Source organism: Necator americanus, chromosome III (assembly GCF_031761385.1).
Source record: "Necator americanus strain Aroian chromosome III, whole genome shotgun sequence".
NCBI lineage: Eukaryota > Metazoa > Nematoda > Chromadorea > Rhabditida > Ancylostomatidae > Necator > Necator americanus.
In genome coordinates this window covers 16,464,492-16,491,470 of record NC_087373.1, presented here as the reverse complement: position 1 = coordinate 16,491,470, position 26,979 = coordinate 16,464,492, and the positions used below count along the sequence as shown (strand labels likewise).

General features: G+C 40.9%; 3 protein-coding genes across 5 annotated transcripts; 2 read left to right on the top strand and 1 right to left on the bottom strand.

The window, feature by feature from the left end:
- Window positions 1–492: 492 nt before the first annotated feature.
- RB195_009792 (uncharacterized protein) lies at window positions 493–9,533 on the top strand (the record flags this gene model as incomplete). Of its 2 annotated transcripts, XM_064190501.1 has the most annotated exons (16): window positions 493–583; window positions 660–735; window positions 850–911; window positions 1,194–1,358; window positions 1,733–1,892; window positions 3,717–3,824; window positions 4,357–4,441; window positions 4,907–5,019; window positions 5,162–5,276; window positions 5,579–5,764; window positions 5,894–6,031; window positions 6,226–6,373; window positions 6,431–6,572; window positions 8,575–8,665; window positions 9,375–9,432; window positions 9,505–9,533. In XM_064190501.1, 16 exons carry the CDS (start codon window positions 493–495, stop codon window positions 9,531–9,533), a joined length of 1,767 nt encoding a protein of 588 aa, XP_064048084.1. The 2 variants fall into 2 exon arrangements, with proteins under 2 accessions (XP_064048084.1, XP_013299911.2); XM_013444457.2 differs by lacking the exons at window positions 9,375–9,432; window positions 9,505–9,533 and having other exon boundaries at window positions 8,575–8,707.
- A 5,176-nt stretch (window positions 9,534–14,709) lies between these two features.
- On the bottom strand, window positions 14,710–14,937 carry RB195_009791 (uncharacterized protein; the record flags this gene model as incomplete). The annotated part of the gene is made up of 1 exon (XM_064190500.1): window positions 14,710–14,937. The coding sequence occupies one exon, from the start codon at window positions 14,935–14,937 to the stop codon at window positions 14,710–14,712; it is 228 nt and encodes a 75-aa protein (XP_064048083.1).
- A 3,518-nt stretch (window positions 14,938–18,455) lies between these two features.
- On the top strand, window positions 18,456–23,163 carry RB195_009790 (uncharacterized protein; the record flags this gene model as incomplete). 2 transcript variants are annotated; one of them, XM_064190499.1, is made up of 5 exons in its annotated part: window positions 18,456–18,458; window positions 19,816–19,893; window positions 21,416–21,485; window positions 22,036–22,190; window positions 23,026–23,163. In XM_064190499.1, the coding sequence occupies 5 exons, from the start codon at window positions 18,456–18,458 to the stop codon at window positions 23,161–23,163; spliced, it is 444 nt and encodes a 147-aa protein (XP_064048082.1). The 2 variants fall into 2 exon arrangements, with proteins under 2 accessions (XP_064048082.1, XP_013299910.1); XM_013444456.1 differs by lacking the exon at window positions 18,456–18,458.
- Between the last annotated feature and the right edge of the window lie 3,816 nt (window positions 23,164–26,979).

Genomic DNA, 26,979 nt, shown 5'->3' with positions numbered 1-26,979 from the left:
CCCAGCTTCCACTAAAAGCTCTGGAACATAACCAGAGGTTTCGAGTGGGCTCTTGTTTTCTTCACTATAATCTTTGAAGAACAAGCATACTAAGCCGATATTTTTGAATCTTCTGAGCAACATTCAAAATTTACAAATATATCTAGATGAATCCAAACTTGCATTATTGAACTATAATTTCATCGAGAGAAGACTCTATATGCACCGGAAAATGATTTTTAGTTTTTGTCTTGATACGATCAGCTCTCTCTCTTGTGCTGCAACATTTTTGCGGTTCTTCATGAAACTTTTTGTAAGATTCCTTCTATTGTTCTCATTTTTTCATACGTTTTTTCTCGCCAGAAATCCTCTTTCTTATTTCGTTATGTTGCGTCTTTCCTTCACTTCAAAAGAATGTCGTGAATTATTCACACCTTTTTGGACCTCCTAAACATCCTTCCAGATTGCAAATAGGAGATTCCAAACGCGGTGAACGTCTGAGTCGATCCTGAAATGGACCGACGTCCTCAACGTTCGGTCGAACAAATCGAAGTTATCGAACATCGAATAGTCGAGGAAGGGCGACGTCCAGTTGGTAGCGGTGGTTAGTGAAAAAGTTTCGGCTACTTCCTATGCATCCTAGGAAAACCGGTTCTGCTTGTCACACAGCCGCGTTTTAGGCGTTTTACCACCGTACAGCACCATACGTCGATCAACGGAGAGTTACGAGACGAGAGATGTTCCATTAGAACGTAGGTCAGTATTAGACAGCCAGGGGTGGTTGCAATCAAAAATAGGAATAACAAAAATGATAAAAAAAAATAGGGCTAGGACCAACAGTTTTGAGTTTCGAACTGATTGCTGATTTAGGTACGACTTTACCGGAGAGCGAGACGTGAGCCGTGAAGCTTCGTTTTTACATACCTCCGCGAGTGAGTATTATTTTTCATCATAGAAATATTAATAATATTAGAATATTAATACTCTATTAATTAATATTATTGGAGTTTTTATTATAGAAAATCAAAAAATGAGAAGTTGTTGATACGACTTACAGAAGCCTGATAAGGATAATGGGTTTTGCTAGAACTCCTCGTTTTTGAAAATGAGGGAAAATTGCTTGACCGGAGGAAGACCTTCCCCCACTTTATTACATTTTTTTACGAACCGCAAAAATTAAAAAAGATTGGACTGCTAATTTCTTTCTGATTTAGGCCAACAAATAGAGGTAACCCCTACTCGCAGTCAAATCCACACAGCCGGACTGGACACCTCCGGCAGCAGGCTGCCGTCAGCCCAACGTGTCGAATTCGGCGACGTCTCTGGGAATACCGTAATCAACAACTACGGCTATGACGTGCATGAAATCCATACTTCTGGTAGGAATATTTTTGTAAAACGAATTTCTTCCCCATTTTTCTCTCTCAAATGAATTCATAAAGTCTATCAACCTTTGCGGATCTTAACCAAATCAAATATGTACAATCATTTTCGTACTCCTACTCTTTCGAAAAGAAAATAAATCAATCCAAATGTTGATGAACCGTGTGAAAATCGATTGAGTAAACTGTACGGAAACTAGTTCTTCCCATGTATGTAATGTGGGAAGGAAGGGTGTGAAGAGAACGATCTTATCATTCCTTCATATTTTCATACTTGCATGACTGGCTACTGTAACTGCGGACTGTGCGGACCCGATCGTAATGTACTCGTGTATTAATGCGTTATGTACAGCCTTACGAAGACATTTTAGAAGGTGGAGCTCGAGTTGTTGAAACACACGGTGGTGGACCAATGATGGAGACGTCTCGTCTAGAAAGCACCAGGATCGAGGAGGTCGTTGAGAGGCCACCACCTCCACGACCGCCACCGAGCACCCACGGAAGAGATTTGGGATATATGGGTGGAGTAAAGTGAGTTTATTCAGGAACAAGTAATTCGCAGTTGATTTATGCATCAACCCATCAATATATCCTGAAAAATAGCATTCCACGTAACTCCATAGCTGCCAGAACCATAGGATTTCTACGATTCCCACTATAGTTTTTAACGTTTATTGAGAATTGGGAAGGGATTGAATATATTTGAAGTTGGTGAAAGAGAAGCTCCGTTATTATGAAATACTATGAAAAAGCTCAGAAAATGTCTCGAAACTCGTTTTAAATATTTGTTTGAGCATTCTCTGCTCTTTTTTATTTGTGATAATTTCGTTACAACCTCTAAGTCGAAGATCATACATCACAGTTAACACTAAGCCCTGTGTTACGACCTAAACCTGCAGGTTGAAGAGATCCCATCTCACTGCCGCTGCTGCCTGAAATGTTGAAACAACAACTATCGCCTTGTTACTTAAAGGCATCACCCCACGAATCTGAGGTGGTGCAGATTCCAGGTGGAGTATTCGTATACAGGATGGGAGACTGTGGAGAGAAGGGTGATTCCGTCCATTTCTTCCTAATTGCCGTAAAAAAACGGCCCGGAATATGCGGCGCCGCACAAGGCTGGCGCGCTCCACTCGAACTCCCTGTAGAAAATAGTGCGCCAGCACGCCTGAAGCCGTATCTTCCGGGCCGTTTTTTACGGCAATTAGGAAGAAATGGACGGAATCACCCCCCTCTCCATAGTCTCCCATCCCGTAAACGAATACTCCACCTGAAATCCGTACCACCTCAGATTCGTGGGGTGATGCCTTTAAGGACCTACAAAAAACGCGTAACTCGAAACCAACAACAGAAATCTGCCTTAATAATAGCATACCACGGAAAAGAAGGTGTTCGGATTTCTCCACGAATAGATGGATTTAGGCGTGTGGTTGACGACTGTTAGCGCTATCATGTTTAAATCTCCTTAATTATTCAGAATAAGGAGCGGCAGTGTGGTGCAGTCGGTAGGAATTTCCGCCGTGACTGCACGATCGATCGATGGTTCTAGACTCTCATCCCGCCGGGGTCGATAAATTGGTACCAGACTTCTGTGGGAGGATAAAAGCACTGACTTGACACATCGGCCAGCCCGGCAGGTCATTGTATGGGCTAGGCACACGTTCGTAAACCTCAAACAACTCTGAATAGAAGTGAAAGTGGTGGCCCATCCAGAGGGGGCTGATAAACGACAGATCCTTTATCGAGAATAACAGTGTAGGTAACAGTTTTTCTCGCACCAATTCCCTCTAAGAAGCTCCTAACAAAGTGTCACACCTGCGAAAGCTGGCATAAGCGTCGCGTCTCTCAGTGAGCGAGGACCGCAGAGCCAGCAGCCAGCAGACACTTGAATGCATTAAAGAATTCCCACTGTGAACTTTCGAGAACCCCATTTTAACCGACTGCTGAGTGGCCCAATTTCAAGGTAGACTCAGGTAGAAAAAATAGGACTTTTAAAAGTTTTGAGAGTAAAGGTGTGACGCGGCGAGGGTGTCCTCTTATTGTCAAAGAATGACATGGGTGAAACGACCTCAAAAATTCATTTAATGACATCTTTAAAGAGCTTGTTCACTCTCTGTTCCTTGGACCGGCATTGTATGAGGTGGTTGAGGCAATTAGCACGGGGCAAGAGACCCGTCTATAACCAATGTAACAAAATGTTCCAAATAAACCATAGCTAACTCTGAACCAACCATAGCCGGCGAATTTTCCGTGAAGAGACCGTGCGGTTTATGACTGCACTTCGAGGGACAAAGGTGTTAATTGTTAGAATGAACTAATATTTGTGTTCTCGGCCAATTTTAAGTATTGTTTCAGGACTCCATCAGGAGCACTACGCACATCATCACAAAGTCAAGTGTTCACCGTTCCGTCACCACCAATCCCTCGAACGGAGTCGTGGCGGCATATACAGAGCGACCAGGAGTGAGTATCCTTGAAGCATTTTTTATCCCAAGACTCTTAGACGAGTATTGAGTGACTGGACACTGAGGTTAAGGTCAAAATTCCTCTCTAAACACTTCAAAACAACAATTTTGAAACACGATGTGGGGGAGGAGCGCCTTCGAAAAATTGCATGGAAAATGCCGAGTAACAATTGTTAAAATATTGAATTGATAAAAATAAGTGAAGAAGGACAAGAAAACTGAGTAAAATATATGGAAGTGTTCTAAAGTGTGTTTCTGCCACAAAAACTGGATCAAATACGTGGATGATACACGGTCACCTTGTCCCTCCAAAGGGGGGTAGTGGAGCGTTGCTAGGCAAACACCTCTTGCCGTCCGTGTTTCTCCATTTCTACACGGATTTCCAAGGGCGCTTTTTCCACAATGTCCATAGAAGAAACTAAAAGGTATCAGGAAACTATCTTTTTTGAGTGCCACCGTTTCTACTACATTCTTCTATCCATAAATCCAACTTTGAAATGGTGAACTTTTCATATCACGGATATTTGCAGTGCGTTTACAAGAAAGGATAGCTACAGGAAAATGCAACAATCCGATGAACTTATGGAATCAGTGGAAAACTCGAAATCATATGCGGTAAGTAAATCGGTTGGTTTTATTTCAGGAAGTGAAATCCAGTTGTGGTCTGAAAAAGAAACGCTGCTCGAAACCCGGAAGATATTTTAGAATGCTTGGAAATGAAGTTGTTCAAAATGTAATCTGTTGATGAACGATTCAACGATTTTTTCCATTGAGTTTCACTCTTTCTTCCAAGATAAAACACATCCATACATGCTGTCAGCCTTCTGTATATACGACAACGCGAGAACCATGTTTTTAACGCTTGACAACGGTGGAACTTAAAAATAATAACTAGTAAATAATGAACAATAAGTAATAAATAATGAAAGAAAAATGAAATATAATGCATAAAATGATGAAACAAAAAAATAGTGAATAATAAAATAATTTCTTTAAAATGCTATCATAGTGCATGCAGAACACACTTGAATTGCAACGCTCCGTAGAGATAACCTGTGCTTCTTTGAAACCTCATTTCAGCCTCAATCACAAACCTCATTAGTGACTCGCAGCTCCAGCCATCGACGAGGAGAAGAAGGTGGTTGTTGGCAGCGAACTCGTGACTACCTCACAGAACTTTATCATAATACACGGTGCGTTTTGAAGCCCTCTTACTCACATTAGTGTTAGTGATCAAAACTAGTCTTTTTGGAGGAGAAGTTGAGCGAACTTCTTCTTTAAGAATTGGATCTTTGAAGATTGGCTTGTAACGCTACCAATTCTGGTCGTTTTCAGAGAACGTGAAGTTACTCCACGATTACTTGCCAGTTTATGCTGTATTCTATTGTTGTTACTACTGCTTCTAATTCTTATAGGAATCATATTGAACGCCTTATTTAATACATATTCTGTAAGTTTTCCTGAAATTCAGAAGTAAATTTTTATTTCGATTCTAACGCTTAGTAAAAGAGCGCATCTGGTTGTCCCCTACTGTGTTCAACCGAATGAACGCGATGCATTTTTGACTGGAGCAGGCCCGAGCGAAAGGCGACTGTGTGTCGAGCAGAGAAAACCCGTGCGCTGCTGTGGACTCACTGCGCTCATGCGGTTGAGCATATTAGGGGCGAACTATAAGTACAGAAGATGATATTTCAAGAGTTAGTGGAAAATAGCAAAATTTTTACGGTGAATTGTACTAGTGAACAAATTCAGGTTAGCGAGTTCTTGTTGTATCCGCCGGTTTGTGAAGAATGTCGCCGGAAGAATCCAAACCTGGTCTCAGCCGCTCTACCCTCATCACTCTTCGTCCACTTCTATTCTGCTAACCAAGCGCACTTCGAATTGCGCGGAAATGCACCGTTCAAGAGCAATTCATTCACTGCCATTGACTTCCAAACGGTACGTTTCCGCTCGAATGTAACGGATGCAACCGAGATCTATCAAATCCTTCGCAGAAGATCGCATACTGCTAACTTCTCCAATCGTCTGAATACTCAAGGACGCCCAATATTATTAACATAATTTTAGGGTTACATCGCCATCGCCGACCATGCCTTGACGGATTCAAGTGGCCGCCACACAACCTGCTTCATAATGCCTCTCGACCGCTCGGCTATCGCCAGTATGGATGCATTGAAAGAAGCCGTTGGTAACAGCGATTCTGAGGTATATCCTTTCATTTGGAACGTCCCACATTTTTCATCCTCTTTCAATGATGTCCTGCATCGGCGATTGATTAAGCGCTGTAGTAATTTTGTTAGGAGTGATTTTTTACAAGTCGGAAATAGATTGCCAAAATCGAGGGAAATCTTGGAGGAAGTCGTGGATACGAAAAGCTGCTACGCAGAAGGTCCTTTCAGATCCAAGCTTATTTTGGCTGGCAGGAATTCTGGCAATTTGACGCCGAACCCATCGAACCCGTTGCTGCGAATTCAAAATTTACGGATAAAATCGAAGACTGCACTTCAGCAAAATGGTATTTACTGAAGCAGGCTGTGCATAGTAGAGGTAATTAAGCTTTAATTTTATCGGACGTTAGTCTAGGGAGGAACTCTCTCGTTTTAGACGCATCATGCTCGGACTGCTATGATTTTTGCCTTCCTGACTGGGCTGTGGTTCGTAAGGAAAAGTACGAGGATGAGAGCACAATAGGTGTGCGCCGACTCGATTGCTTCCGACTGTACGTTCCTGAGTGGAGAAACTTTAGGTAATCGTTTTTTTGTCGATAAACCGTCGTCGTTAAATCTGCTTTAAAGTTTTGATTGAGCATAATCTAAGAAATAATTAGCTGTTGAAGTAGAAAGTAACAGGATGAAGGAAACAGCGCTCGCGCTGTGGAAGTTTTGGGTTAATCCGCTACACTAAAAATAATTGCAACCTAAAAATCTTTCTTGAAACTTTTCCCTGTTTAGCTTTTGAGATCAAGTAAATCATCCGGCTATTCGGCGAAAATAAAACTAGTCGATATTAAAACTAGTTGTGAGAAATAATTGCGGAACTGAGACCACAACTATCGTTAAGAGATTGCAATCCAACTCCTAGAAATTCGTTTATCTTAGCAAAGAAGTAGGTTATAGAGTTGCAACTTAATTCCCAGTTGACCACTTTTTTCATTTTCACTCCCGCAGAAGTTGCAGGTCACAGCTTTCTTTTTTTTAAGAAGTAGGTACATCTGGGAAAAGCCTTGCCTGCAATTGTTGAAATACGTAAAACTAATCACGTCATCACAAAAAGCACACACATCCATGATGTATAGGTCAGTCTGAGTACCCAGGGGTACCTAAGGCTGGACTTCAGGCTTCTTCTGGTACTCCCTTCGCTCCCCTCCACTGATCAGTAAAAGTTAAAAACAGTGGCATTTTCGGGAGAATTTTCGCTATAAAATTCAGTTTATCTTCTGCCTCTTAGCGCCTTTTTCTTTGTTTTTCTTTTAAAAAAAAAAGAGAAAAAATTTAAGCACTGATGAGAGAATTCGCAGTTTTCTTTCCACCGACGTTAGTACTACATTAGGAGAATATGCATTTTGAATCTGTGTTATTGTACAATAAGTAAACAATTAGTTTCTCGTTTCAACAAAGAGAATATATCTGTTGGGAAAACATTCTGGAGAACTGTCACAAAATACAATACATAGAATGCAATAAATACAACGATCACTGATACTACTACAATTTGAAAGGATCGTTCGAACCATGGGCTTTTCTGACCTTTTCTCCCCAACACTTGGCACAGGATGATAGCTAGCACGAAATCACATGAACATCTTGCTGGTCAAGATAAAATTCTTCGTGAGAGAACGTTCTCGCCGCATTACCCACAGTTGTTAGCTATTATTTAAGCAGCAACTTCCATGTGTGTCTCCAACTTCTGAATCAAGAATTTTACGAACGTGACGAGACAAGCGTGAAGGGGAGAAGACACGCTGACATAAGAGTGAAGCGCAACACGTATAGTTGTCATGGTCATGGGACGGTTCACAACTCATTTATTTTTCGAAAGATCCGCTTGAAATTATTGCGCATTACTACTGTATCAATAACCTCGCTGATTTTTGCGTCTTGCTCCAATCCCATATCTCCTGAGCGCCTCTTGGAGCTAGCACCCCATTTATGATTTCACTTGCATGCTTGTTATATCCCAATTCAACGTCATGGAACCTGTCTCCCTGCTTTCCGGAATTTTGTTTTAGCACACACATATATATACACACACGCTAAGCACGGTATCGCATAGCATAAAAAGGATAAAGAATAAAGTCACTGGCGTATCAATCAGCTTGGGAAGCGCCGAAGCGTTTTACTGCAATCCGTAATCGTTGGGGTTTTGGAACGCGAGCTTGCACAATGAATGACTTGCGGCCCAAGCGATGATGACGTTTTTATCCTCCCAGACAGTTCTGGTACCAATTTACCGACCTCGGAGGGATGGAAGGCTTGGTTTGCACCAGGACGGTTTCGAACCATCGACCGTGTGGTCACAGCGAACCTCTTAAAGAGTGCGCCACACTCGCCCCTATATAGCATAATTGGGTCCGAATACAGCATCAGAGGATTTCCTAGATGAAATATTGCTGCGCAAAAAATTTTAGATCCTCCTTCCAACGGGGAAAATCCCGTTCCTTAGAAACCAGACTCTGTAGAACTCTCATAAAACATTCCTTACTGTTGAGCGTTCTCCTTGCTTCAAATCCACCAACATATTTTCTGCAGAGTGGAAACCGACCAATCAGGAGGACATTGGCAATACCCATTAGCAAGCCAGAACACTAAACGAGATAGAAGTGGCAACTGGGTGTCCTGGGTACCTACTGCTAATGCAATCCAGACAAGACGTCGGCGTTAGAAGGACCGGCTGCGCTTGGACCGTGAATGAATTTCGAGCTAGGGTCGAATTGTTTCCTTGCAAATTTACACAAACAGATCCGTTCATCTTTGCGCCTTTCCTTGTTGTTTTTCTTCTTCGAGAATTGCCTTTGATCTGGCTTTCTAACATTGTCTTAGACTTTTATCCTTTTCTTCTTTTTGCTCATATTGCATTGCCTGTGCGTAACCGTATACTTTCAACACTACCTGTGCATGACTCTCATCTACACATTCAACAACGTTCTTTGCCGTTGTTCTGTAAATACTTTTGAAATTTGCTTTATGACATTTTTTATGTTAATTTTGTGGTCGTATTTTATGATTTCACTTGCATGCTTGTTATATGATTTATAGCATCATTATCGATAAACTATATGCTTTGTTGGTGTTAACAGTCAAGAATTCGTCGCGATCCATTCAATTCAATCAACGTTTCATGGCCTGCATTGCTGCATCGTCCGTTCCTTAAAAGCGGTGTGCTTGGAGAGTGTCACCATACCGTTTGCTGCCTTCTCCCTCTTTCTTCTACTTTGAAGTTGTTCAGAAAAACTCGACTAGAATCAGTTTTTCTTTTGAAAGTGGTCCAACGTTTGGCGCTGTTGTAGTATTCGAAATCTTTTTGAGTCCAAGAATTAACTTATCTTTAGAGGAACGATGCACTAGGACAATTCAACTATTTATTTTCCTCAAATAATCAGGACCTAGGTGAAAATTCATCCAAATTCTCGAACAAGTTCTTCAATGATTTCCGGCACTCCTGTCACCGACTAATTTTAGCCGTTTCGTGTCGTCGCGAGGTGGACTGAAAGTTTACATTACATGATCAAGCATCAGTGAGCGGATGAGCCTCAGCGCACAAGTAGTCGCTCAAGAAGCTTTTACTGCGTAAACAACGACGCTTCGGATAACGCTCATTCTTCAATAAACCTATGTCGATCCGAACATGCCATGAGATCGCCGACGTTTCATGTCGCTTCTAAAAGGCCAGTTTGCAGCATGGGTAGCGATAATGTGTTGGCGTCATGATTTTCCCTTTTCAGAACAGTTGCCATGCACTCCACCATTATTCTATCCTATGTTTTTTCATTTCTTTCCTTTTTACTTTCGTGCACTACATATTTATCTTTGGCAATGCAGAGAACAATGTTTTTATCCTAACTTAATCGTAAGCTGATGAAGTTTGTGCTTTTGGAGGAGCGTTTTCCGTATTTAAGTCGCTATCGATTCTTATAAAGTCCCCCTTACTGCCTTCACTCAGTCCCATGAGGCTGCACCAACGAAGCAAAAATAGCAAAAAGTTACAAATAAAGGAAGGGATGAGCGAAGAAATTTTCTATAAGAAAACAAGAGAAGTGGGAAACTAAGAATAAGTTGTCCTAAGTTCACAAGTCCTTAGTCTCTACTTTCGAAGAAATTTTATCGAATTAAATTAAATTTTGTCCCGTCTGAAATTTAAGTCTGTTTTACCTAAACCATTAACATTTTCTACTATGATACGTTCACGATGCCAGTGCTTGTTTGAAGCACTTGGAACTGTGTTGCAAATAAATTCATCTTTTCCTGATTTCCTTTGCTGGATCCCATGTGAACCGGAGCAGGGGCGTGATGTACTGTCGATTCATTGAAATAATACGAAGTAAAGCAAATAAAATAAATAAAATAATGTGAAGAGAGAGATAGACTTGGCGTTGGCAACAGCAACGGAGATGAACCGCCGAACAATAAACGTGTCAACAAGAATTCATTTGCTCCCACACAATGAGGCAGCCGAATAAACTTGAGGCACCGAGAAATTTAGGCCTTAGTCTTTTTTTAACCTCTCCGGATCTGCCCACGGCAAGAGATATTGCATCTGAAGCTTTCCTTTTCAACATTCCTCCTTCCTTCTTTTTCCCGTTCCCTTTCAACGAGATTTGCAAAAAAAAATGTGCTGTGTTGGGGATTATTCCTATGATGGTTTTTACCAAAGTGTTCATTGTCCTTCATTCCCTGCATCAACCCACAGAAGCCTCATTTCTCGCATCGAAGCGCGTCCCGTGAAACGAAGTCGCGCCAACAATTAGTCATCGAACAGAAATGAATTTTCATTCAAACCTCTCTGTTTGCGATGACAACGCCGGATTTGGTATCACCATTTCATTTTTGTGCCTTAGGTGATCTATACTTGGATTGCTGTCGTTTCAAGTGGGGAAACTTCTATACATACTATCTCTGAAAACTTTCTACGTTCCGGAACAAACTGTAGATCTGACGTTCCCCTGTTTTGAGACTGATAGTAATTTATTCACAATCTAGACAAATGCGTAAAATGTGTTTAAACATATAGTTAAGCGTAAAATTCACCACAACCCTTCAGTTCTTTGTCATTTTATGGTCTGCTAGTGCAAGAAAGAGCCGAAATCATTGACGCTCCAACATTTCATTGTGCCAGCAATACGGTAACATCAAGTACAGCCACGTGCGGAGCAATTTTTTTTACCGTCTTGTACCAACCTCTGAATACCAGTTTCTAATATTATCACAGCCCTTCAATGCTTGATTGAGAAGTTCAGTCCTCAGTGCAGGATACGTTTAGGCGTTTGCTAATGAACCTGCCATGTCGTAGCGATTTTTCGTACACAAAGCTGATAATATTATATTGATCTAGACATTAACAAAAATTGAATCCACATAAGAACCAAAACAAATACTTTGTAGAAGGAGAAGAACGATTCTCTTTAAAATTACGTGCTACAACGCTCAACTCTTTTTTTTTCTTTGCACTGTTTTAAATTTAAAAAAAAAACGTTATTTGTTATGCATGAACCCAATAGAAGGTCCTGGATGTTCGAGGATTCAACGTGCGAGTTTGAAAAGCATACCAATTTTTTTGGCTGGTAGTGGCTGTTTTTGTAATAAGTCAGCCCGCATTAACTCCTTCGGTTCTGTTTGCTTGCCACTTAAGACACCAGGAAAAGTGCAAAAAGCATAGATACGCACCGAAATTAGAAGTAACTTACTAAATTTCGAAGATTTCGTACTCAGATGTGGGACATCAGTGAAAAAACTTCCAACCGCACCGTACAATCGACTTTCAGACACAACCAATCTTTTCTTCATTCAGAATCGATAGCTTAAGGCCGAGATTTGCTTCGAGGATAAGGACACTGACCTGAGAGATCGGTTGACCTCGCAAGTTGTGGCACAGTTATTTGAGTTATTCCACGGGCGGCGTGCGCGTCCGTAAACCTCTGTGACTCAGAGTTGAGGTGGAACTTGTTCTCTCACTTTCGCAAAACGTTCTGATGAATCCCGTGCACGTCACTTGTGTTCTTTAAAACTGACATTGTTCTTAAATAATCGAACATTCATGGGACCCTGCACAAGGTCCTTCTTTGAAAAATCGACGTTTTTTCTTATTGGCTTCATATCACCCCTGATTGCCCAGATATTGTGTCATAAATATTGTTTCATCACATAAACAATCATGTATTCTCCCCCCTCCTCCTCTTTCCAAAATTAAGGCAAACAAAACTTTAAAATATCTAAATTCTGAAATATTACACTTCCAATAATACTACTACTACACTAACATGATATTTTCCTTCCGTGTACTTTTTAACTAGTGCTTACATACATGCTTTCCTCCATGTCTCTGTTACAGAGTTTCGACGTCCCTCTTCCGAAATTCACTTCGTGACGAAAAACGCGCGAGTGTAATCGCAAAAACCGCCCTATTTATTGGATGACCCAGTGCATTGTGATGAATGAGTGTCTCACACCTACAGAACTCGCGGTTACACTGCAGAAAGTGGGAATGTCACAATGAAACCCGTTGTTACCACTTCTGAGTACTCATTTCTGATTGAGGGGTAACGTGTTTCCTTGTTTTTGAGGGTTTAGGTGTTGACTATTCGCCGGCAGTCCAAGATAGTGGAGAGAGAAAAGTTACTGTGTCACATATTAGAGAGGAATCTCATCCTGATCTGCTCAGGAAAATTCTCGAAAAACCGTTCGTTTGTTCTGCTCATCGGGGCGATTGATTGATCGAATAATTTTAAGTGGTGAAATCATCTTCTGTAGTTCTTTGCTCGTTACTGTGATTCAACCAAATACAGTATCCACCGGACAAAAAGGTTTAGAAGTTTTGTTTTTTGTTCTAAGCAGAATTTTGAGAGCCTATGAATCAATGGCGTGAAACAGGTTCTAGGTTTCGAAAGACAGATGACAGAATGGTTGGTGTTTCTTTTTCATTGTTTTTTTTTTCGTTCATAATTTCTTTTTGCTAAGAATGTTCAAGGACAAGCGACACAAAACGACCTTACTTAGAATAGCAACCAAACAGACGTTTATCTGTGGAGAATATTTTTCTGCCGTTTCAACCTAGGAAAAAACCTGGGAAAACCTTAAAACCGGTGCTGCGATATATGATCTAATTGCTGCGAAACCTGTTCCACCCGAAAACAAAATCGTGCTCGTTAAATAGTCTCATCCATTGTGTCCATAACAACAAAAAAAAAAGCGGAACTCAGCGTTTTTGAACTCATTGATAGGGTCTCAGCGGATATTTCTCTGTCCACTGCGTCGACTTTGTTCTTATTTCCCTTTATTTATGTTTTTGAAAGTAGAAATCATCAAGGGAGCGCAAGTCAGTCTGATGATAGTATGAACTCGTAAGGTTCTGTCCAAGATTCGCTGTGATTGATCGCCCACGCATTCTTTCTGGGAGTTTCATAAACTTCTTTGGCTTATAATTGAAATGCTCGTGTTATTCTGCGCTGTATGCTACCGGGCGATGCAGAAACGTCAAGCACATTTTCGTCCGCCGTCATCGCTGATTTCAATTTTAAATAAAATAGCAAAAAGCAGAAAAACTGGCTTAAAATGTGCAATCTGCAGTTGCTAATTTCAAATTGGTATTCTGCCTTCACTTTCAAGTAAAGTGGAACAGCTGCCGTTTATAATAATAAGCGTTCTTCTTAAGACAGTCTGGAAAGTTTTCCATTCCAGTTTTTTTCATGCTAGCAAAAAATCAATAAAAACTATCTGTTCTCCTTTGCGCACCCTAATGTAATCCATGGCTCAGCAGCTTTAAAAGCAATTTCTTCTATAGTTTATGTTGCTTTGTCTTTTCCATAAAGCAAAATAAGTGGGTTTGACTCACGAAGTGAGTGCTTTATTCCAAACCCTTCTTAAAACCATTGTTCCTTCACCTCGATGAGCGAGACAAACGAGGTTTTTCGAGAATTTTCTTAAACAGATCAGTATGAAATTCCTCTCGAATATGTGTGTAGTAACTTTTTCTCTCTCCACTATGTTGGACTGCCGGCGAATAGTTAACACCTAAACCTAATCCCCAAAGCAATCCATTAGAATCACCTCAAACTCTCATCTTACATGATTTTGCATTTTTCCAGCGGAAACCTTTTTGTAAGTGGCGATGTCTCAAAGCGATTTCAAGACTTTTATTCAGGCTGTTAGGAATTCATTTTCTGAAGCGATTGTCAGAATAAGGAAAATTTTGGTGTCTCTAGCGGAAATTAACTCCTGAGGTAGCATTAATTAGTAGTAGAATAACGCAACTTGAACAGTTTCTTGTTCGAAATTTCAATGACGGATTTTTGCCTGAAATTCGATTACTGATGCCTGATGTCAGAGCAGGTTAGTCATGATTTACGAAACCTTTAAAGGCAGCGTTTCATGAAATTCTCGATATTTGGATCACTCGCGGGCAAATAATAGTTTGGAGTGTAGATGAACTCATGAATAAGTGGTGGAATACGTTCAAAAAACGTGAACATTTCAGTTTTTGAATCTTTCTGTATGCGAGCGGAATTTCGTCTTTTGAAAACTTCATTCAATGCTCCTGAGGAACTCTTTTGAATCTTAATAAGGAGGAGTAATACCGTGCTAACACAACTGGAAGCCAAGTAAAAATATCGCTTATTTTTTCATCTAATTAAAACAATTTTGCATCCTACCTTTATACCAAATCATGCTAGGTTATAATAATAATAATAATAATAATAATAATAATAATAATAATAATAATAATAATAATAATAATAATAATAATAATAATAATATTAATATTAATATTAATAATAATAAGCGGCCCGAGTTTCCAAAATAGTGACAGTACAATAATAGCCCCATGAGGAAGAGTTTAAAGGCATCACCCCACGAATCTGAGGTGGTACGAATTTCAGGTGGAGTATTCGTGTACGGCATAGTAGATTATGGAGGGGGAGGGTGATCCCGTCTATTTCTCCCTAATTGCCGTAAAGAACTGCCCTAAAGGTGCGGCACGTGCACAAGGCTGGCACGCTCCAATCGAACTCGTTGTGGAAAATAGCGCGCCGGAACGCTCGAAGCCATATCTGCCGGCCGTTTTTTATGGCAATTAGGAAGAACTGGGCGGAGTCACCCCATCTCCATAGTCTACAGTCTCGTTTACGAACACTCTACCTGAAATCCGTGCCACCTCGGATTCGTGGGGTGATGCCTTTAACGCAAATTTAACCGCATGGCTTACATATGTGATTCCTTCCCGTCATCCTTCTTTTACTGCAGGTGGATAGCATCATCTCAGCGATGATGGTCACTTATCGTGACCTCACTCCCACTCGAGTTGTAGGTGGATCTGTTGTAACTCTTGGCTTCAGACATAGACCCAGCATGATCCTCTTCGTTGGTAGCGTGTGTTCGTCTTCCCACTTACAATGAATTCACAGCTGAACCACCTCTATTCTCTGGATCGATACGCGCTAAGATCCGAAGAGACAGATACAAAGGGAAGTCCGATTTCGACTTCTTAACTTTCATTATCCAATTTTAACCACTTGCACTTGCTTGGGTGTTTGTTAGTGATTCATGCGCTTTGTGTGGTGAAAACTGGTTGTGCAGTTCCAATTTTGCTGCCGAGAACGACAATAAAACCTGCCCTGTCTATCGAAGGAGGCGTCGAGATCAGTGTACACTTACTTCTCAATGTCACATTCATTTCTTCGTCGCTCTTTTTCCTATCGACAATCTTCCACTCCCTTGCGTCTGATGACATCAATATCTTAACAGTACTGGTACAGTACTTTTGATCCATTTTCCATTCAAAGATGAATTTCCATTCATGGATGTTCTTGGATTTCCGTTCTAGTAGTTGGTAGTTCGCACTTCTGGCGTTTCTACCAAAAATCCGCTTCTGAAAAACAAAACCTAAGTGTAGAGATAGCTCAGTAATTTTTAATCATGCTCCTGGCAACTTGATCACGGCCATCGAACCCATTTGAAACAATCTTTTACATTTTGCTGCATTAATCACATTTGAATAACCCGCCTTTTTGCTGATTTTTTAGACTGAAATCTTCTATGATCAGCTATAGATAGCATTGATTTTTATAACTGCCGAATTCTGTTGCACGATACTATTACTTTTTCTGTAACTTCTAACCGTGAAAACTCAGAAGTCTCATCTAAGGGTAGACTTCAAGAGATACTTGCTTTTTTATAGAAATTTTGTAGTATTACGGCGTTTTCCACTCTGGAGATTTCCCCTGCAATTCCCAAATATTCCAACAGTTTTTCTTATAGGTAAGGATTGATCTCTGATTTCCAAATATAAAAGTGCCCGCATTTGGATTCCACATAGAAATTAAAGGCTTTGTAATCCAGCGACAAACAACCAGTGAGCACCGACTCAAAAGCAGCCCAACAGTAAGAAACAACACAAATTAAACGCTCTATAATTTTTTTCGTTCTGCTCAGCGGTTGTCTATCACCGAACAATGTGAACTATTGCGTTCAACGAATGCGGACCACTCCCTTAAAAGTTTTGAATGCTTCAAAATCGCCAGAGTTGCGATTTGGAAGCTGCACAGATGCAGCCGAAGTTTTCTCCACACCTCATTTCCTATCCGAGACTCAAACTCTATCTAAGACGTTTACAGCAAGTAGTGTGACCGTCAGAAAATGTCACACCAGCTCAGCTCCAGAATGCAGAATGTGAAGATTAGATCCAATTCTCCTATCAAATTCTACTTTTTTGGGCTTCAGGAACGTCCATCAAGGATTTAAGACCTAAAGAAGTGGGTGTTAAAGGCATCACCTCACGAATCTGAGGTGGTGCAGATTTCAGGTGGAGTATTCTTATAAGGGATAGTAGATTATGGAAAGGGGGGTGATTCCGTCCATTTCTTCCTAATTGCCGTAAAAAACGGTCCGGAAGATTCGGTGCCGCACAAGGCTGGCGCGCTCTAGTCAAATGCCTGGTAGAAAATAGTGCGCCAGAACGCCCGAAGCCGTATCTTCCGGGCCGTTTTTCACGGCAATTAGGAAGAAGTGGACGAAATCACTTCCCGTATACGAACACTCCACCTGAAATCCATACCACCTCAGATTCGTGGGGTGATGCCTTTAAGACATAATACGTGAGATTAGCAGAGTTCAAGCTGATTTCCCCCTTCTTCTTGCAGTGAATAATCTTAAGAAGATAAATATCACTGCAATTCAAGTATTTCTTTGTCCAGTAACCAAGTTCTCACGAACTACTCCAGTCAAACAACAGAAGGCGTCTCGCATTATATCGACGCAACTCAACAGCAGCTGTAGTACTGTAATTGTCGGTTTTGCTTTGTACGAAACAGCGTTCACAAGAAAGCCTTTTGTTATTGAATGCATAAGAAGAAGATCTTGCATAGGGGCGGTAACAACCTGGAGTAAAACCGGAGGGCATTCCGTTGCTTCACTAGGCCTAGTTACGGGTCCTGCAAAATCTGGACAACTATGGTCGAATCCCTTCCTAGCTGATGTACTGTACGAAACGTGATCTGATGTTTATCTCACATGAGGTACTATGAATTCGTGTCCAATTGAAGTCAGCTTTACGAGCTAAGCAGCCACTTTCGGTCACAAGAATCCTCTACCTTAAAGCCTGCACTATTTCGAATTTGTTTCCAAGCAGTACTACTCAACGAGGGATCTAAACCTTTTTTAGAGCCACGTGGTGCGTGGTAATCATCGCTACGTAATCCTTCTGGACTTCTTGAGACTTTTCGCCTCCAGCGAAATAAAATGGCGAGAGAAAGTGCTCAAAAGAAATGTACTCGGAACAAAATACTACTTTTTATTAGTCTTTGATAGCGAAGATGAGTTTAAAGGCAGCGTATCACGAGTTCAGTGTGTGGATTACGAATGTAAGCGTGGCCCTGCTCAAAAAAAACCTGTCCTAAAACCGTCCTAAAAAACGGCGTGGGAAACACAGTTCGCTCTTATGAGGAAGGCTGGAACGCGTCACAGTTCTGCACGCGCCGCATCCACGAGCGAACAGTGGAGAGTCAGTGAAGTTTCCTTAGCTGCCTCTTTATTTAGAAGCCTTGAATAGGCTACTGAGGCAACAGGGGCGTGTAAAAGAAGGCGCTTACCTCGTAAGAAAAATGCCGTTCCCTCGCTGTTTTTCAGGACGAGATTAGAGGGAATTGAGCGGGACCACGATCATATTCAGTGTAGCTTACACGCCTGAACTCTGCGTTTTCTACCAGGTTCCAATAACGCGTCAATTTAGTGATACACTGCCTTTGACCAAAGTCTCTTTGCCACCTAAGGCCTACGGTTCCTGCACTTGTAGAGGTTGCTTTCCATTTTAGCTACGACACTTGCACACTGCATACACTCCAGATCCTGACAACTACTGGAAAGAACTCAACACTGAGATTTTTCTCCGAATGCGGCTCTGCGTTTAACCTGCGTCTTAACAGATGGTAAGAATGGCGCTCAAGAAGATGGTTGGCGGTGCACCAAACACTTGGGCACTTAAATAGCAGAAATAACTTTTGTAGTGCAGTTTTCTTACTTTTCAATTCCGTTTATTGTCTCTCCGTGTATTTTCCCAGCCAACGAGTACACATCAACATATTTATGAGGCCTTGCCATCACATGCTGAGTGATGCTGTAATTGTTAAGTTAAAGGCATCACCCCACGAATCTGGGGTGGTACGAACTTCCGGTTTAGTATTCGTATACGGGATCGTAGATTATGGAGAGAAAGGTGATTCCGGCTTCGAGCGTCCTGCGCACTATTTTCTACAATGAGTTCGATTGGAGCGCGCCAGCCTTATGCGGCGCCGCATCTTCCGGGCCGTTTTTACGGCAATTAGGGAGAAATGGACGGAATCACCCCCTCTCCATAATCTACTATCCTGTACACGAATACTCCATCTGAAATCCGGACCACCTCAGATTCGTTGGGTGATGCCTTTAAGGACCGCTTTCAATCGCCAGTTAAACAAACGCTCCAATGATTTGTTCGAAACGATAAAAATGAAATGGCTTTACCATTTAGAATAATTTATTTGCTGCATAGAAATATACATTATCACCCTAACCTTAAATTGGTCATATTTCAAATCAGTCGTTGTTTCTGCGTTCTTTCTTCACAAAATTGGCACGGAAAATACAATATATTCCAAAGAAATTATGTATGCGGCATACATGGGAGCTATATATACTAGCTGAAGAAGGACTGTCCTGTGACGATCGTCAACAGGTTCCTCGCTGTGCCTCATGTCGTTCTGACCGGACTATAACTGCCGCGCATACATCCTGAAAGCTGTTCGACGAACGTCGATTCGAGAGGAATTCCTAAAATTTTCAGTCTGAAAGGTTTATCGTTGATCTATACGAGTATTTTATAGCAATGTTATGCAACTACTGAGGAAATACGTAATTACTGCAAATGAAACAAAACATATAAAATTAATACTTCTGAGACAACTGAAGAATGCATCCCTCTCCGAATTATCACTTGACTCTCACTATTTGCATTTCTATAGTTCCGTTAGTTCTCTTAACAATGATTCAGAATCAATTAATTCCATATGAATTCGAATGAATCATTGTGTCAGCAAAAACAGTCGAAAAAGCATCGAAAGCGATCGAATGCCAAATTTTATGAATAGCTAGACAGTTTATACCTGGACGAAGCGGTGCCATGTGCGCTCCACCTCGTCCGTCCCTTCTACCTTGGCTAGTGGAAAATTGCATACTTCCAAAATATTCGCGTGTTTAACTACTCGTTTTAGACTTCAAGACTTACCTGAAATCACTTGAGTCTTCCAGATGAAGTGCATTGTTCTGCTCGCCTTCGTCGGATGCACAACAGCCATTAACCTCATCGGCCGAACTCAATCCGCTGCTGTGAGTGAACAGACATTTTTTCTTCTGACCTAAGCTTAGAGACATCTCAACCTCTAAAAAGGAAATATTTGAACCGAGCAACAATATAATATTGGGTTCTATTCTGCATTGCAAAGTATACTCATCGATTTTAGCTGCTTTCGTCATTCCAAGCGCAATTTTTCCAGAATGGTAACAATTAATAGTGAGGAGAAGTCTTTTTGACCTGCATGCATCGCTTGCTTCGGCCTAAAGTTCTGTTGCAAACGAAGTTTTAAGAGGGGATAATGAAATTTCAAAGCTGACGAACTCTTTTAATCAGAGAACGAAGTCATGCTTTTGCAAGGAACCTCACTGGAAACGGCAGGACTAGATCGACACAAGGGCCATGCGCAGAAAAGAGTTATTCGCAAAGAGAAATCTCCTGAATCGCTGACAATTTTGTACATTTGTCGAACGCTGCCGTGAAGGAACAAATCATCGAGGCTTCTGTAAAATTGGATGCAGTACGACGATAAAAAAGAAATTCGTCTTCAATTCATTATCCATCTCTATGTGTAGCAATTATGCTAAGTCTAATTGACGTATCTCGTAATGTGAATTCAAAGTTTGCATTTTGAACTTAAACTGAAATCTTGAATGAGCTGAATATTTCGCGAATTGAAGAAGTTGCAGCAATTCAAGAATCGAATTCCCCTGACGGGAAAGAAGGTCAGAGAAAAAATCAACCAGATATGCTACAACTCATTGAGAAGTCTTCAATGCGATCAACTTTCCAACAAAAATCTTGTAGCACCAACTGAAGTGGACCAAAATGGAAGTCGTTCATATGAATTGTGGAAATGTATGCTTTCTCCATCCTGCATATCGTCACATCGCATGCCCTTCTCTGCATTTGGTAATAAAAAAGACATTCTGCTTCATCGAATGGAATAATATTCATGCTTAAGAACTAAGAACATCTAAAATGAACTGCAGAGTCAAACTTTCATTCCGCCATGGCACCTTTTAGAAACGGGGACAAGAGAAACTCGAATAATTATGAATATTTGTTTAAAAATATCATAGGAGATAGACTACATTTAAAATTAAAGTAATCAATAATTTTCTATTTGATTGAACTGATTAATTTGAATCAAAAATTGTAGTCGAAATTCTAGATTTTGATTGGTTTTAAACAACATCAAAACTCCAAAAATCATTAGTGTAGGGGGGTTCCTAGGGCGGCGGATACTTTGATTATCAAAATAATATCAGTTTTTGGTGACGGTTCCGGTTTTTCTCGCCTTCCTCATCCGTTACGTGGTGGCAATGTATACGCTTACATCTAACAAAACGTCGGAAAATCACTTGAACAGTGATCTCCTACGTCAAACGACTCTAACTGATTTCGATGAATAACGGTGTATTATATCCAACACGAGGGATTCATTGGAATTAGTGCAGTTCTCTGACCACCGCAGCTCGTCGAAATCTGTTAACATCCTCATTTGTCGGCACTTTTTGTATGTGTGCACTTCTCTAAACAAGTTTTGTTCTCCAGGCTCGCGGAAAACTGACATGCAATGGGAAGCCAGCAGCAGGAGTCAAAGTGAAACTGTACGATTCTGACAGTGAGTGTCATATTAGACTTTTACTAGACGTATTTTATTATCTATTACTATTTATTATCTTAGTGACAAAATGGTAACAGTTAGACGGAAAATCTTGTTTAAATGTATTAAATTTTCGATGGTGTATTGCCTTCCTCAATGTTTCAACAACAACAGAGCTGCATAGGAGCAATAAAAGCCTTTAAACATCGAAGGAAACGATAATAAATGGAATAATAATGGATGAACCCATTTCAAAATGAAAATATTCGGTTCGGTGAAAAAAGTGAGTAGGAGCTGTGGTTTCTGAAGTAAAGGAAATTTTAAAAAACCAAAAATGAGACAGGAGAATAAAATTAGTGTATTTGTTTCCAAGGAAACGTCTGAAAACTGGCTTCAGAAAAATTCTTTGAGGCGAGATATTTCTAGACGTTTTCTCACCGCACCTTTGAACGATATCTCCCGAAATCGTATTTCTATACCGTCCACATTTCCACGATGTTTTTGTCTGATTGTAGATAGTTGGTTGAATTAAAGGTGTATCTAGTCTTCTAACAGTAACAACTTCCAGACAGTATACTGCCTGGTGTGCTCGACACCGACGATCTAATGGCTTCCGGCAAGACAGATTCCAACGGAGAGTACAATCTTTCGGGAAGCACCAAAGAAATCACAGGCATTGAGCCTTACATCGCCATCTACCACGATTGCAATGACGGAGTCAAGGTTACGGGTTTCAGTAATCAATTTCTAAGAAAAATCGGAATCGAAATTGAGTTCTCTCCATTTTGACATCACGTAAGCGTTCGTGCAGACAACAGGTCAGTGCCGATCTATTGTATCTATTAAAAGAGGTTTTAAAAGAAAAGAACAAATTTCCCAATGATCCGCGAAAGTGCTGTTGTTTGAGAAATTTACCATAGCTAATAGTGGAGGATCCATTGTGATTGCAGTGATCCAGGACCGGAGTTCATCACCACTAAATAATTCTATGTTCACTTGAAAGCATTTTCTTCGTTTCCCCACGTTTTCCTTTTGGTCTCGTCGCCCGAGCGTAGACGTGATTGATTCTGGAGCAGACAATTCCACAAAATTCAGTAATCAACGAGAAAAATCGGAGTCAAAATTGAGTGATTTCCATTTTGAAGTCACGTTATTTGAGAAATCTGTGTATTGAAGTTTACTTCACAGCATCACTGAGGATATTACTTTCTCAGCATGTGGAGAGGGCACGGATCAGCAAGTCAACTAATCCCAAAGTTTCAGCAGCATGATTTTTCACTAGAAAAGAAATTGTATTTCAAAAATGGATAGGGTTGCAAAGATCAATTTCATGAAAGTCAACAAGGCGCATTTTATATCTCTTACATGTTAGTTCGTATTTCTATTTTTTACATACATATTTACATATATGTATATACATATATGATAATTATTTCAAGTACGCTACAGAGCTGTAGAAAACTGTTCAAATCTCAATGCACAATAGAATTGGTTATATCCCCCAATTTTCTCATTTTCTAATAGCAATAAGTAGCAATAGCTAATTCCCAGTTTTCAGCCCTGTCAACGCACCTTCCGAGTGGGAATTCCATCCAAATACGTTACAAGTGGTAAAACTCCCAAGACGACATTTGATGCTGGTCAGCTGGAGCTCGCCGGAAAATACCCGAACGAAGGAAGAAGCTGCCTCAATTAGTTGCTTCGGAACACCTACCGATAAAATTTAAATTTCTAAATTGTACATGGACAAGCAAAAGTGCACGCTGTAAAAAACCCATAAAAACACAAAATCACTCGAGAATACAATCACGAGGAAATATGTACATGGTGAAATAACATGTTTTTCGGTATGACACCTTCTATTTTTTGAAGCATTGATAAGAAATAAGGGCAAGCGTATGTTTGGCTTCAGCCATTACTCTTTTCCCATGATGTTTTCTCCTCTCCGAAAAATCGCAAATAACTGATCAAACAGGCATTCTCAAAAAAACAACAATGTTCTCTGTTCCAATTGCTTATTTCAGCGCTCTGGGTGGTAGACGTTCATAGTCCCCTTTCTTTCAACAAAGATATTTCTGTTCTTGTCATTGTCCTCAAAATATCAACTAGATTCTTAGATGGGACTCCTAAGCGGTGCTTCCCAGCTGTACGTGCTCGGAGAACTTGGTGGACGTCTTCTCTAAAATTGCTAGATATCTATCTACTTTCTCAATGACCAACATTAGAGCATTATTTCGAGTTAAAAAAAACAGCTGCGGAGAATTTAAGTAGATTTCTTATACTGAATGGGTGTGCATCAACAACTAGCACGTTTTGTCAAGTGCGTAAACGAATGGATGAGTGAGTGAATGAATGATTGATTGGATGTTTGAATGAATGAATATTGTCACGTAGTACCACAAAACACTGCAGTACCTAAACATTCAGTATCATACTCGCAAAGTGGTGTTTATGCAAATTGGGTGCTGTTGTTCCATCACGAGACCTCAATTCTAACTCATCTGATATCCTTTGTTTGGTGATGAAACATGTTACGCTTCATTCCATGATCATTTCCGTCGTGCGGTTCACCTTTGCGCCCACTCGCTTTTATCATGTTTTCATCAGTCATCTGTCGCGCACTTGCTTATCATAATATGTAGTTGTTCTATTGTTTTCTCCAGTTAACCGATTAAGGTTTAACTTCTAATTGCTAAAATGTGGTAACAGTGTCACTCAAATGTACGTCAAGGCCTTCAATAATTGATAATAGTGTAAATGTTTACGTTCCAAGTTCGACCTTCTTTGAATTTTGGCATCGTAGAGTTTCATTGTGTACTACTTTTTAAGCAGAACCAAGATTGTTATTGATCTTTATTCTGGCTAACCTTTCGGCGTCGTCGCCTTCTTCAGAGCCTGGAAAAATCAAAGACACGTGGAATCCACTCTCTCAAACGCCTCGTCATCCCACAATATACGACTTAGCAAACAGATTGTTCAAAAGCAACGTCAGAAAAGCAGACCAGCGCTCACCTTGATAGCCACGAAATCACGTCCATGTGATGGGACTCAGAGAAGAAGTGTTGGAGGAGATAGCTCAATGTTAAAGGCAGCATACCACGAATCTGAGGTGGTACAGATTTCGGGTGGAGTATCAGTATGCGGGTCGTAGATTATGGAGACCGCGGTGGTTCCGCTCATCTTTCCCTGCATCACTGCAAGCAGCCGGCTCCTGAATGCTGTTTTGTACGATGTCTTCCATTGCAGCGCGCCACACCTTGCACGTCTAGCGTCTCTTACTGCCCTATCGGGGCAGTCCGAATTGATTTTCGACAAATCGCAGGCCAGAGGCGGCGTAAAGGGTGGAGCGTTGCAATAAATGGCGTCGTACAAAACAGCATTCTGGAGGCGGTTGTTTGCAGTGGTGCAGGGAGAGATGAGCGGAACTATCTTCGTCTCCATAATTTACGACGTCGTATACGGATACTTCACCTCAGATTCGTGGTATGCTGCCTTTAGGGCAGTGCATCACCGAACTGACCTAGTTAGAAAACCCTTAGGAAAATGTAGAGTTCGGGGTGTATGTAGCTTGCGAGTATGAGTGCGGCTCCGCTCATTTCCCCCTAATCGTCCCAAAAAAACGGCCCCTCTACTAGGTACGTTAGAAACAGTCTCCTGCGCACGCTCTGGTAGCCTCACTAGATTATTCATTCGTTTTACTCGAATAAGCTGCTGAGAAGATCAAATTGATTTTCGACCGCTCGCTCTTGGAGCGCGTGCACACGGGCTGAGCGTCTTCACGTAGCTCGTGCGAACAAGCGTAATTTCCAACGCCGTTTTTCGGGACGATTATGAGGAATAGAGAAGACCCACGCCACTTATTTTCCCTGCAGGTTTCCCAGCTTAGTCACTTTGGTGGTAGGCTGCGTTTAAATCTTATAAATGCTTTTTACATGAGGTTTGTTGTCTGCTAAACTGCCAGAATTCGTGTACGTTGCTTCATAACACACTATTACTTTTTTACCCAATAACTGCTCTGTTAGCACTTCCCATTTTAGAGCAAATGTGAAATTAAGAAAAGCAATAAAATAGAACTTTTTCAGACAGAGCTTTTTTGTGCGTGTTCTATATTGTTCACATTAAGGTGCGTGTTCTTCGAAACAACATTTCTTGCTTATCTTTCTGTTTCCCAAACTCTTCTATTTCTCCTTTTGCGAAAAGGGACCCACTTTTGCATCTTTCATCTGTGTCCTGTTCTCTCAAAGAACATTTCGTGAGCCAAGAAAAGCACAAATGGGACTCACCGTCCATGCCGACCATGATATCCGTATGCCCAGGCCCCGCAAGCTTCATTTCTCACATTATATTCGTAAGCGTGGTTCAGTTGTGACCTCAAGGTCGATAGTTCGAAACCGCCCTAAACCAACTAAGCCTTCCATCCTTTCGGAGGTCCTAAATTGGTAATAGACTTGCCTGCGAGAAAAGAAGCACTGACTTTACTCGTCGGAGAGCCACCGCAAGTCGTTTTTTAGACTAAACACGTGTTCATAAACGATTCGTAACGTCGAACGATTCTTCGAAGTTGTTCCCCGAACACACGGATGTCTACCGCAGGGAAGTGTGAGCACCAAGCACTTCTTTCATTGTTTATGCGGGTTGGCAAAATAAACCATATTCGGATTTCCCATGAATGCCATATTTGTGACAACATGGATTTCGAAGACTTTCAGAAGGATTTCGTGTATCTACTTACCAACAATACAACAGTAAAATTGCAAAAACAACAAAATCTGAAGCGCGTTGATAATCTAGTGATAGGCTTAGTCGCAACTTAAAATCTTTTCACCGTTCTTCTTAAAAACAATGGATGAAATTGCACAATCGGAAGATAATGTGGAGATTGTCAGAACGAATGAAGAAGATAAGACAGAAAAGACACAACTAATCATACAACTAAAGCTCGAGAGGAAGAAAAACAACGGGAGAAAAAACCTCGGGTAGTAAAAAGCTTCTACATCTCCAAATCTTGAATTATCTGCTGTGTTCGCAATAATTTCCTTTCTGTACCGTACACATCGCGATCATACCACGTGCACTGCGCTTGATTGGGTGCTTGATTGAGATCGAGACTTTTTTTATTAAAGGACTAACGAACAATTAATTGAGTAATTTCTAACTTACAGACGGCTACTTTTTTCTTCGCGGAAAACTTTTAACGGAGGAAAAACACTAAGCAAAACCGCTCAGAACAATAATTCTTCTGAAATACTCAGATGAGCCACGGGAAGACGCTAAGAGGAGAGTTGCGAGTCCCTCACGAGAAATACAACGATGCTCTCAACTTTCGCTAAGTGTTCTCGTCTTTGCAGCCTTCATGATTTCTCGTGAGAATAAAAACCACGTAATTTTCAAAAGCAGTGTTCGCACAGCAACCACCATCATTAAAGGGAACATTCCTGATATTTTTGAATGTTGAAGCGGTATTATAGGTTGGCTGGTTACTTTTGTCCACACACACCCTTAACAACTCCAC